The 12847-nt window shown below is 46.6% G+C and overlaps 1 protein-coding gene across 1 annotated transcript; it reads right to left on the reverse strand.

Annotated features, from left to right (window-relative positions):
• Positions 1–475: 475 nt before the first annotated feature.
• On the reverse strand, positions 476–10050 carry LOC135806575 (dual oxidase maturation factor 1-like). The gene is made up of 6 exons (XM_065320773.1): positions 9623–10050; positions 7665–7722; positions 5081–5215; positions 3598–3690; positions 3221–3374; positions 476–1881 (listed from the first exon to the last, which is right to left on the reverse strand). Exons 1-6 carry the CDS (start codon positions 9797–9799, stop codon positions 975–977), a joined length of 1524 nt encoding a protein of 507 aa, XP_065176845.1. The 5' UTR covers positions 9800–10050; the 3' UTR covers positions 476–974.
• Positions 10051–12847: the final 2797 nt, after the last annotated feature.

Raw genomic sequence — 12847 nt, forward strand, 5'->3', positions numbered from 1 at the left:
ATTCAAGTCGGCAGGAAAACCGCGAGCTCCCATGTAGGGAGCAACACAACACAATTCTCTGAGCAAGCAAGATCAGTAAAATGTGCATTACGGATAGTGTTTGGTCACCCTCATCCTCCCACTCAGCATTCAGAATTCTAGGAACCCTTGAACGTTTTGTTGAAGCCTCACTGCCGTTACCATGGTTTATATACCTGAAATAAAGACAAAGGTGTATTGTTATTATCAAGAGTTTCATGTACTCTTGTTATTATTACCTGCCTGGCCACGATTGTAGATCTCCGTTTTTTTCCTCTGTGAATATTTGTCCGATCTTCGATTACTGTGATAGCATGACGTGGTTTATATTATTCGCTACCTGCAGCTCGTCCTGTCCAGACAACTGTCGTGCCTTCTGCTCAGCAACGATTTCTTGAAACCCGTGACCCAAACAGATAGAAAAGGGTGACAAACAGGTTTCAGGTGTAATGAAGAATTGGGTGACCAGCATTCATGGCCTTCACACACAGTGCATGATACTCTAGTGCATACTCTAGTGCCTTTTAGGTGCAATGTATCTGTAGGTGCCTGGTTTCTGAACAGAAATTACTGAAATGAAGTTACGTCAAATATAATGTGTTTAAACAATATACTTGAAGAAGTAGACATATATACGTATGGACTGCACTGGCCAGCTTGGGCTGTAACCTGGAATAGTACAAAATAATTAGGAACGATTGGTAAACAAAATTAATCATGCCCTAGCATACATTTGCAATCGGATATATTACCAACTGTGCAGGCATAGGAGCAAAGGATACCAATCCTTCACAAAATGCTGATCCGCTTGTGAGCAAATGATCTACTTTGTCTATAGAAATGACATAACTGAGCATGCTGTGACGGCTTCATTTCCATAGTTACTTTGCAATGAAGCGAAATTGACTGCAGCCCGATCATGTACTTGAGCATTTAGTTGAGGCATTCACTGTCGACTAAGGCATGCCGGTGTCTTCTTCGTCGTAGGTCAAATCCTCCGTGAGGTGAAACGAGAAATTAGGGTTCTTGAGCAAGACGTCAGATGATTCTTGCCTGCTTCCAGCGCGATGGACAGAGGCCTTCGGACTTATGATCCGTGTCACGTACTCAATGGGCTGTTTCATAGCATTTTGCAGGAGTTCCATACTTTTCCTGCGAATCTGCATACCCCCACCTGGTACTGCTAGCTCGGCTGGCGAACTATCCTGAGAACAAACTGAGTAGCCCTTCTCGGGCAGTGGTTGCTCTTGTTCGGGCTCTACCTGGATGGTTGCCAAAGAATTGCTGAACACTGCACTGTCAACTTCGTCCGCGGGTTCTGATTGAGAAGCGGCAACCTCCCTGCGGCTGCGCCGACTCCGCTGTCTTCTCTTGATCTGAAACCCGTTCAGGGTTCGCATGCTGCCTACCCGCCGCCTGTTGACTACGGAAGTGAAGCTATCTGATGTTTGAGTGCCCCAGATGTCTGAGGTAACTGGACTAACACTTTTCGGGCCTGCCGGTGCCACTTGATTTGGAGGTTCCTCGTCGATAAGCACTATCTCGTCTGTCTCATTCAAGTCTATATCCAATAGATCAAGCACAATATCCGGGAAGAAAAGATAAAGCACCATCATGACTATGCCGAGTACACACAGGAGAAGACCATTGATGAGTGTCAGGATGAAACTCCAACCATACGTAGTTTCCAGTACACCATCCTCGAATGGTATTTTGAGTGGCGGTCCCACCATGTTGTACAGTAGACTATACGTGAGGCAAGCCATTAGCAGTAGGACACCGGTTAAGAACGACAGGCACGCACTATACGCCAGCGTCCATGTGGCTGTCAACACTGTGAGGAAGAAGAATGCAAGGGCAGTCCTGGCAGCGCCATAACACGCACACACACACGCACGCGCACGCACATATATACGTGTACACACATACACACACGCACATGCACGCACACAAAGGATTGGGGGAATTTTACAGTTCACATTGAATTTAATGGGAAGCAGAAACTCTCCACATGTATTTCATTGTTTTCTCTGGTGTCTAAAATCCTCAGGCTGCGTTTGTCCAGTGGAAAGATCCAGTATAAACATCTGTCTACAAACTAGTGAGTGTCTTGATGAGTGGTTTGGTCAAGCACAAACCCTGAGTAATGGCAAGGAAGGACTTGCAGCTTGGTTATATCCTCGCTGTGTCCGAATGGTAAATTTATTTTCCAATTAGGTTTATGGTGTACATGTGTATGCCCACCCATTCTCTCTCATGTGTGCTGCTGTCATAGCCCATGGTTGAATGTGCAAGAAGCTTGGTTGACGGTGTGTGTATGTACGTGTGTGTGTGTGTGTGTGTGTGTGTGTACGTGTGTGTGTGTGTGTGTGTGTGTGTGTGTGTGTGTGTGTGTGTGTGTGTGTGTGTAGTGTATGTGTGTGTGCGTGTGTGCATGTGCGCGCGTGTGTGTGTATGTGGGAGGGGAGGGGTAGGTGGGAGGGGAGGGGTATGTGGGAGGGGAGGGGTAGGTGGGAGGGGTATGTGGGAGAGGAGGGGTATGTGTGCGTGTGTGTGTGTGTATGTGGGAGGAGAGGGGTAGGTGGGAGGGGAGGGGTATGTGGGAGGGGAGGGGTATGTGTGCGTGTGTGTGTATGTGGGAGGGGGGGGGGTATGTGGGAGGGGAGGGGGAGTGTGTATGTGGGAGGAGAGGGGTAGGTGGGAGGGGAGGGGTAGGTGGGAGGGGAGGGGAGGTGGGAGGGGAGGGGTAGTTGGGAGAGGAGGGGCACCGTATGTGGGAGGGGAGGGGAGTGTGCATGTGGGAGGGGAGGGAGAGTGTGTATGCGGGAGGGGAGGCGTAGGTGAGAGGGGAGGAGTAGGTGGGAGGGGAGGGGGAGTGTGTATGCGGGAGGGGAGGGAGAGTGTGTATGCGGGAGGGGAGGGGTAGGTGGGAGGGGAGGGGTAGGTGGGAGGGGAGGAGTAGGTGGGAGGGGAGGAGTAGGTGGGAGGGGAGGGGGAGTGTGTATGCGGGAGGGGAGGGGAGTGTGAATGCGGGAGGGGAGGGGTAGGTGGGAGGGGAGGGGTGTGTGGGAGGGGAGGGGGAGTGTGTATGTGGGAGGGGAGGGTATGTGGGAGGGGAGGGGTAGGTGGGAGGGGTAGGTGGGAGGGGAGGGGTAGGTGGGAGGGGAGGGGTGTGTGGGAGGGGAGGGGTAGGTGGGCTTACCACATCAGTAGTGCTGTGTAGTATCCGGCCTGTCGGTACTGGCGCCCCCAGCGAATCTGCTCACCATCGATGGTGAAGTACTCAGCAATCCAGAGTATAGGGTTGGGTATGCCGCGGAACTGGGCTGACCGGAACTCTTGGCTAACAAGACCAGCTGCACCAAAGAAGCATATCCACATAGAACCAACAGGTTGCAACTATTGGCAGAAACTTGTTTGAAATCTGTTTATCTTTTATTCTCACAATGTCCTGTGGCCACAAAGAGACAGTTATCGTCGTCGTTGTTGTTGTTGTTGTTGTTGTTGTTGTTGTTCAACTTGTCATTGTTGTTGTTCAACCTTTCATTGTTGTTTTGGGAATATACACACTTCACATACCTTGCGAACCAAATCCAATCCGTCCCTGCAGCACTCCAAAGTTAAAGTGTTCATTGTAGTCTATGTCTTCGGATAGTTGCTTGATAGGTTCTCCTGCAAGAGCAGAGCAGCCAGCAGAGCAGCCAGCACACAGGAGTTTGTGTAGGACTTTGTGGATAATTGGAAAAGAATTTGACCTAGAAGGTAGTACTAGTGTCCAATCCAAGATTTATTCAAAACCCCACATCAGTGAATAATAGCAAGAAGGTACAAGAGAAAGGTACAAGAGAATAGCTAGAGAGAAAAGGGAACCCAAGGAGGAGTCCAGCTGGAAATGGAAAAGGAAAGATGAGAACAAGGACGACTGAAGGCACTTTAAGCATTTCCTAAAAAAATTAATGTCGACATGTATGAGCAAGAGTACTCTTGGTATGAGTAAAATGTGAAACGATGATCGCAAGGCACACAATGAAAGGGAAAGAGAGGATTTGCTGAATACATGCTCAATATAATGATGAATAATTATGCCGAAGACATGTAGTATACAAGCGTTTCGGAGACGGCAGTTTTAATATAGCTACACGGAGTGTGATGTCCCCCCCCCCCTCCGTTCACAGGCTTCCTTCAGTCTGTTCAGGTTTGCTTTGTTTTGCTGATGATTCATACAGGCATGTTGTTACCTGCTGAAATTGTCCCCCGCTGAATACATGTAGTGTAATCACCTTTTTGTTTCGCTCTTTGTCCCCTTCTTTCACTTTTATCTGTCCATATAAGATTAGTTTGAAGTTTTTTGTTTGTTTTGTTTTTAATTAATAAGTCCTCTATGCTCCCGAATGAATGCGGAAAGTGGTGGCGGGGCCCTGCTGCTCAGCCGACCTTGGTGGTCTCGGCGTCTGCACAGACAAAGCGCGCCAAGAAAACATAGAGAAGGACATAGGAGACATAAGAGAGAGAGAGAAAATAAAAACAAGACGAGAGCAAGACATGTATACGGACATGTATCCGGAAGTGCAGCGCCCACACATCCACTGCTGAAGTTGTCCCCATTCCATTGTTACGTAGATTCAATGATGAATGTAACAAGAAAACAGTTCTGAACAAATCCTCTCTTTCCCTTTCGTTGTGTGCCTTCCGATCATCGTTTCACATTTCACTCATCCATGTTGACATTAAGGAAATGATTACAGTGCAATTAGTCGTCCTTGTTGCTATATTAAAACCGCGGTGTCCGAAACGCTTGTTGAAAGACAAGAACATTGGTAGTTATACTATGTACATGTCAACACAGTAATACTACAGTGTAGTGTACAGGTTTGATATCATATCAGTGAAGGCTATATTAGTGCATTGCATACATAGCAACAAGCTTACGACTCCAGTCATGTGTATGTGCAGATCGAAGCAAAACCATTGTGCTGCTTCACCAGCGGCACAGATAAACGAAATAATTATGATACAATGAATTGAGCATGGATATTATCAGCGCAAGTCACGTCTTCCATACCTTTTAGCGTGATGTTGACGCTGTATAAACCGATGTGCAAGCCGACTTTGGCATGTATTGTCTGGTTGGTGAACTGTCTGTACGCTGTTTCTGTTTTCAGTGAGCCGGCTCGCCAACCAAAACCAAAAATGGACACTAGATGAGACAGAGAGAGACAGAGAGACAGAGACAGAGAGACAGAGAGAGAGACAGAGAGACAGAGAGAGAGAGAGAGAGAGAGAGAGAGAGAGAGAGAGAGAGAGAGAGAGAGAGAGAGAGAGAGAGAGAGAGAGAGAGAGAGAGAGAGAGAGAGAGAGAGAGAGAGAGAGAGAGAGAGAGAGAGAGAGAGAGAGAGAGAGAGAGAGAGAGAGAGAGAGAGAGAGAGAGAGAAACGGACAGGGAGAGACAGACAGAGACGGAGAGAGATCAGAGAGAGATATAGCGAGACCGTAAGAAAGAAAGAAGCATAGCTAATACCTGGAATAAAACGATAATTGTTCCATAGGTGTTACAGCTTCACAAACTACATTGCTGCTCAATTAGCTACGCTGGTCAGCCCCAGACTTGTGAACACTGGACTGTTCACTAATATGTACTTCTTGAAGTACAAGTACTGTACAGCTCTGAACTACCAGTACCGGTACATATACATGTACATGTAGTCATGAATCCGGATTTCGTTGAGCATCGCTACATATTGCACTCCCTCCATCTCTCTACAAACGATTTTTGAGGATTGGCGAAGAATTGCCATGCCTTCTCACCAGTGAAGAATTGCCATGCCTTCTCACCAGTACCGTTTTTAAAATACACGTACCGGTACATGTAGATCTACCCTTGTATAAAATAGCCACCGGCGCATCACCATGTAAACCTACACACTGAAAGTAGTCATGCACGGTTCTACGGCGTACCGTCAGGTGACTCGAGTAACGAGAAACTCTACAAACCTCCTTGTGCCTTTTTCCGTGTAATAGTGCTCCATATTATTGTGTGGAGTCCTCTCCGCTGGAGAAAAGGAGTCTCTTTGTATTCCAATTTCGAAAGACGTTTCAGCACCGACACAATCCACACAGTCAAGTAAAGCCAATTTAGTAACCATCGTTTTGTTCCAATCTGATCATGGGTAAGTACAGGGAATAATGGAAAAAAATTATGTCAAAATATGTTCCACACGTATAGTCGTATAGCGTGCGGTTCTCGATCTATGCTTTTGCTGTAGCTCTATAAGTTGTTGTACTTTGACATTTTTCCATTATTCCCTGTACTTACCCATGAAGAGAAGGGAACGAAAACGTTCGGTTAAGCCTAGTTCACATTCGACGGGGCGCGACGGAACGCGACGTAAGGATCGATGGGAAGTGACGGGACGGTCTGACGGCGTCCACTGTGAACACCAGGAACGGGAACGCAACCGTTCTACCGTACAGATCGGGAAGCGACGGGAAGAGTTGGATCAATCCAACTTTTCATACCGTAGACGGGCGTAGACGGGGACGCAAGCGTACAAAACGGCTGCAATTCGAGTGTGAACAGGAGACGGCGCCGTGCGCCGACTACTCCCGATTCGTACTTGGGGAAATTTTTAGCATTTCGAACACTGTGCTTCCGAGAATGGCTAGCACGACTTGAGTTGAATTTTAGCAACATAAGATCTCATGTCATTTATTGTATTTAGGGATAGTTCAGAAGCGTGACAGACGAACTATTCTATCATTTCCCGGGGCTATTATTTGAATGCCACAACTTTCAGGGCTAATTTTTTGGTCTTCATGAAAAACTGGTATTGTGAACTTGATTCCGCTTCTTTCAAGGAGAAATAATTGAAAAGAAGTCCCGAAAAACGAGAAATTAGGTCCGAAAGTCACCCCGTCACGCACCGTGCCTTATGACTCGCGCCGTTCGACGTAACGTTGAACGTCGCAACGACTGCTGCACATGTCGTGTCGTACGAATCGTACAGGATTTTACAGCTCACCGGCACCCCAACCCTCCCGGCCCGATAAGCCCTTACGTCCCGTACCGTCGGCATTGCGTCGAATGTGAACTACGTAGGCTTTAGTAAAGTGGCTTTACTTGTCTGTGTAGATTGCGTCGGTCCTGACACCTTTTCTTTCGAAATTGGATACGCCACCAATTTTTTCCTTACATCTTTGCATTCCTTTGTTCATTTAGTCACTGTATGCTTATAACGACCACGACGAGAACGTGTATGAAAGGTCCTTGCTTTGGGTGACCACTGTCTCTTACGGCTGCGAGAGTGCAATAAATCAATTGTATCCTTTCCAGACCATGATTGATGTCATAATCTTCATGGTACTACCACCACGACCTGCACTACACCAGCAGCTGCATCAGCAGCACCCGCCATCATCATTAGAAGCACATGGAAAGACTGATGATTATAAAGCATTACTAGCACTAGCACCTCCAGAGTAGGTGTCTATTGGTCTATTGCCACGGTTCACATCCATACCATGCCCCCCGTGGATAGTGCTCAAATTACTGTTTCTGCTGCTACCACTACGGTACTCTTATTCTTCTCCAGGTCATCTTGGATTTTCAATAAAGTTCTTTGAGTACAGGGTAGGTTACTAGTACCTACAGAGCATGCAGATAAAGAAGTATCCCACAACGGAGGCACCGATCACGGACGATACTTTCTGTCGGATCAGAAAGAGAAGAACAGAAGAACAAGGGATACACTACGTCAGTTACTAGTATGGTACATGCAAGCCTTGCTTGACAAGGGTTTTACTTTAAAACATTTTTTTACAAAGAACACAAACCCGGCTCGAGACCAAAAATAATAACATATTGAACGATGTTGGACAGTAGAGTTTGGGCAAGAGTGCATAAACAAGAGTATGCATAAACAAGAGTATGCAACTGTGGTTATGGCCCAGTGCGCGGCATGCACGCTGCCTTCATTACGTAACTTGCCTTCATCACGGTCTGAAATCATGCATTCAAACTCACAATTTCTCGTGCGAGCCCATCCGTTTTTGCTCGATTCGTTCCAGTACCTACGCGATCTCTGAATTCTGGCGCGTGAACTCCAGTTCCGTACGAAAGTTCATTTCAAACCAGAGAGAAAGTGCGGTGTTCGATTTTCCGCAGCGCGCAGACTGCAGCTGAATGATGTAATGAAGGCAGCGCGCCGCGCATCTGGCCCATAGAAATGAGATCACAGTTGCATACTCTTGTTTATGGACTCTTGGTTTGGGGCGCTGAGTCGAATGGCGTTGGTCCCATGTCTTGACGACAGAGCGTTCAGGGGATGATTTCGAATTGAATACAGTATTTTGATGTTCTCAACACAGTGACAGTTCAGAACTCTTGAACCTTTGTACAACTTTGCTGCAGAAAAGGTCAAAATCGTGCGCCACATCGCTTGTCGCATCGTAGAAGTTGAGCTTGGCTCAACACAATGCAATGTCTACAGGGGAGGGGGTGGTCCGGTTTAACCAAAATTCAATAGCCAATATACATGTATGCGGAATCATTATTGAATTGAAGTAACAGTTAGTTGTGCTGTCGCAATGACAATCCGGGGACAGAAACACGGAGAGAGGAAGGGTAGAACATAAAATAAGTTCTGCTCTGTTTTACTTTCTATTTTCGTTCGTCCCTCTTGATATAATTGTACTTTGTACTGTTGAGGCAACGAACTGAAATAATAAAAACCAACCAACCAAACCAAAGTGAGTCAAGCATCAATAGTCACGGCTTGAAGAACGTTTCAACTTATTGTAAAGAACTCCTGATGTAATATGTCCTGATGTACACTGTACATTACATACTATCCAATGTTCTTGTCCCTTCTACAACAAGTACAAAGAGGGCGAACTGTGCTGTAGCCATTTATTAATTTTGCCGATGTGCATGATTCAATTAGTGCTACCAAGAGTATAACCAAGAGTATAATAACCCCCAGGCCAGGGGGGGGGGGGGTTATAATAATTATACTCTTGGTGCTACGTACGTTGTATCACCAAGAGTACTTGGAGGATATGTACCCTTGGTTGTATGATATGAGAGGGCTGTCGAGTCGAATCATGCACATTTGCAAATATTTTAAAAGGAATGGTGTCCTCCTTGTTTGAAAAATATTGAAGCTTTAATTAAGACGAAATTTGAAACTCACTGAAATCACCAGAAGAAGAAGAAGAAGAGCTACAAATAACATACATGTACATGTACAATGTAGCTGTGCAAGGATACCGTAAAAGTCCGTAAATAAGTACGTATTTACTTTCGAATTTAGTGACCACACCCGTACTAACTTTCGGGCGGGTACTGACTTTCGGGCACGAACTAACTTTCGGACCTGACTAGTGTGTAGTGGAGAAGTCATTTTCATGTCGATGTACATGCTACGTGCTGCATGTGCGCACCGTACCGGTACTTATTTCGGGCAGTATGTTTATCGGGCTTGACTTGACTTCAACAGACAGAGCCAAAAGAATGTAGGGGTATTTCTTTCGGGCAGGTACTTATTTACGGACTTTTACGGTAAGTAGTTACCAGTACTTCTTCCTCATAATGGTAGTTTGGACTCACCTTTCTCTTGTCCAGAATGCCGATAGATGACAGGAGAACGGAGAATAGCACTATGACGAACGAAACAATCAGTGCAATCTCCACCACATCTGCGGTGACTGCTGACCGAATTTCTCCATATAACGCAGGCGCCGGTGGGGTGCGAAAACCACTGAACTTGCTAGCGAATTCTGCCATGCCTAGCACGCAGTCTGAGTTAGCACCAGACTAGAATGCTCCGAGCTCACCTCAATCGACAGTCCTTTTCCAAATTGAATTAGGTTTCCAGTGAGAGTACATAAGAGCTAGAGAACTCTTGCTTGCAGAGCTCTGGCCACGGCTTTGTCCAGTGTTTTCCTGAGTTGATCAGAGCCCAAACGTCATGAACTGACGTGAAGAAGCAACCTGATTTTCATCGTCTTTGAGACAACTTGTGCAAGAAGCAACCTGATTTTCATCGTCTTTGAGACAACTTGTGCTCGTGCAGGATCAAGGAGTAGCCTGCACCAGAGACTTCGGTTCAAATAATGTACGTGTGCGTATCCTGCGTGTGTATCCTGCATGCAGGCGCAAGGCCGAGCCTGTGGCCTGGCCTAGCCTGTACAGGCTGTAGCTGTGTAGCTATAAATGTTGTACGTTGTTGTTGTTGTTGAGTTTTATTTAAAGTCGCAACACAAACAGGCCATTGCGTCTTCTTTTATACATGCGAGCGACATGACAAATTTAATAATAATAATAATAGTAATGGGGAGGGGAGGAGAAAAAAATCACAAGTGAAAGAAGTACGTACCCATTGTCACGTCGCGCACACGCATACACATTTGCCCTTCGACCCTTGACGCCCATCGCCGCGCCGGAACGGGGGGGGGGGGCATTATAGCGATGCTACAGCAAAAGCCATAATATTACGCACACACTCATGGCCAAGGCCAATCAAGGAGGAGGTGAGGGCGATTATAGCCAGCCATGGCAAAAAAAGAAGAAAAAAAGAAGAAAAAGAAAAACAAGTGCAAATCAGAACAACAACAATAACGAACAAAGGCAGAAATAGCAATGAAAAATATCAATTGTGCACTCATAACCATGTATAAACAATTAAAATGAAACAATTCCAGAACGTTTTCGTGTGACTATCATGAGTGGAACATCGTCACATAGTAAGAATCACTAAAACAACCAGTTACTAGTATATAGCTAGAGAGTAGAGTATTTAAATATGAAAAGAAGCGTGAGAATGCAGCACAGCTAGCGGTTATGCATAACGCGTGTAGTGTGAACCTTTGCAGTGTATCTGAGAATGGTAGCAGTAGATGAATGTGGCAAGTGTGAGGGCGTGCCCTGACCAAGCATGAGGCCAGTGACGTCGAGATGGATATGGTTGCGCTTCCAGCTCGATATGGAGGTCTGTCGTTGGACAACCCCGTCATCGATTCCTCCCGCAAACACACGGCATCGGTTGAGTGCACCGCTAATCTTGAAACCCAGATCGCCACAGGCGGCTCGGACCTGATAGGGAGCATCAGACAAGACCATGAAGCAAAGACTGCCGTGCAACAGCGCCACCGCGCCACCCTCGACACCAAGGCTAACGAAATCCAGTCTCGGCTGCCCGAGCCGCAACAACGGGCCATGGCGTTGGCAAGAGAGAAGGGAGCCTCCAGCACGCTCACAACAATACCGGTGGCTGAGCACGGATTCTGCTTCGACGTCAAGTCCGACTTCCATGACCACGTGCGCATGCGATATTGTTGGCCACTGGACAACCTGCCGGCTTCTTGCCCATGTGGAGCACGCTACTCGGTGGATCATGCGCAGATTTGTAAACTCTCCGGCTTCATCCATATGCGTCACAACGATCCTACCGACTTTATCGCCTCATGCATGAAGGAGGTGCATTGTGATGTTGAGGTGGAGCCGAAGCTCCAACCTCTCACCGGTGAGGTCCTCCAGCGACGCACCGCCAACACCGATCCGGATGCCCGCGCTGACCTGAGAGTGAGGGGGTTCTGGACGGATAGCAGAAACGCATTCTTTGATACAAGGGTGTTCTATCCCCATGCGTCAAGCTACCGCTCCAGATCCCTCTCCTCTCTGTACCGAAGCTTTGAAGGGGAGAAGAAGCGTGCGTATGGGGAGAGAATTCTCCACGTCGAGCATGGTTCCTTCACCCCTCTGGTCTTCTCTTCCTGTGGGGGGATGGGCCACGAAGCTGCCATCACGGTGAAGAGGCTGGCAAGTGCTTTAGCCGTGAAGAGGCATGCGCCGTACAGCCAGATGGTGTGTTGGCTCAGATGCATGCTAAGCTTTTCGCTAGCCAGGTCTGCTATTCGCTGTGTCCGTGGATCACGCTCAATTCGCCGCCGTCACATTGACCATGCCCCTGTCGACCTGGTGCGAGCAGAGGCACAGCTGGTGGTCAGCTAGACAGTTGTCATCATGTTTAATTTCTTTAGTTCTCAATCTATCATTTTCATGCCAGGCGTGAGCCAGTCCCTGGCTAAACAAAATGGGTGCTCCTTTTTAGTTTAGTTTTCTTCCTTTTAGTTTAGTTTTTCTTCTCTTCTTCTTTTTATTTTGCTTTGCCCGTACAAGAGGCTTACTTTGTTAAAAAAAAAAAAAAAAAAAAAAGTGTGAGGGCGTGTGGACAAAACTGGTGAGTGCGTATTAATTTAAAAAGTGTGAGTGCTACAACATTTTCTTTTTGCTTGCATAGAACAGGGTCACGTGTGCGAATATATACAGCTTCCAACACCTGCAACTGCTTAAAGAAACGTGCGCAACAAATAACACTAAACCAGGAATCGTCAAACAACTTACGACAATCCGGACTGGACACCAAATGCTTGTAGATGCCTTGTCTATTTCCACCATGTATTCTACCAATACCCCTCCTTGTTGTCTCACTTCCAGCTACCCTCTTCCCAAAGCAGTCGTCACCCTTCATCCATAATTCTTCCTAAAGCTGGCACCTTCTTTCGTAAATCAACCCTTTTTTCTTTGAGTGTTGCCTGGAATAAACTTCCTGAAGATATTCGTTCACTCTCTACAACAGCGAAATTTAGTATTGCTGTTCGTCGGTATCATTCGCAATCTATGTTTTCTTTGAAAGGTATTCCTGACTTTTGTGTCTAGGCTAACCATATCTATGATAGTTTCAATAGTTTGTGTATATGTCAGTTATAGTAGTCCGCAATGCTGCTTTTCTAATTCTCATTATGATTAGCATGCAATGTACTACCCGAAGTA

The sequence above is a fragment of the Sycon ciliatum genome, chromosome 1 (genome assembly GCF_964019385.1).
Source record: "Sycon ciliatum chromosome 1, ocSycCili1.1, whole genome shotgun sequence".
NCBI classification, from domain to species: domain Eukaryota; kingdom Metazoa; phylum Porifera; class Calcarea; order Leucosolenida; family Sycettidae; genus Sycon; species Sycon ciliatum.

Excerpts from the sequence above, each read along its gene's own strand:
- LOC135806575 (XM_065320773.1), bottom strand. The coding sequence starts at position 9,799 with ATGGCAGAATTCGCTAGCAAGTTCAGTGGTTTTCGCACCCCACCGGCG. Across the intron at positions 7,723-9,622 it reads GCATTCTGGACAAGAGAAAG|AAAGTATCGTCCGTGATCGG; the intron begins GTGAGTCCAAAC and ends CTGATCCGACAG. Across the intron at positions 3,691-5,080 it reads CGTCAACATCACGCTAAAAG|GAGAACCTATCAAGCAACTA; the intron begins GTATGGAAGACG and ends CTGCTCTTGCAG.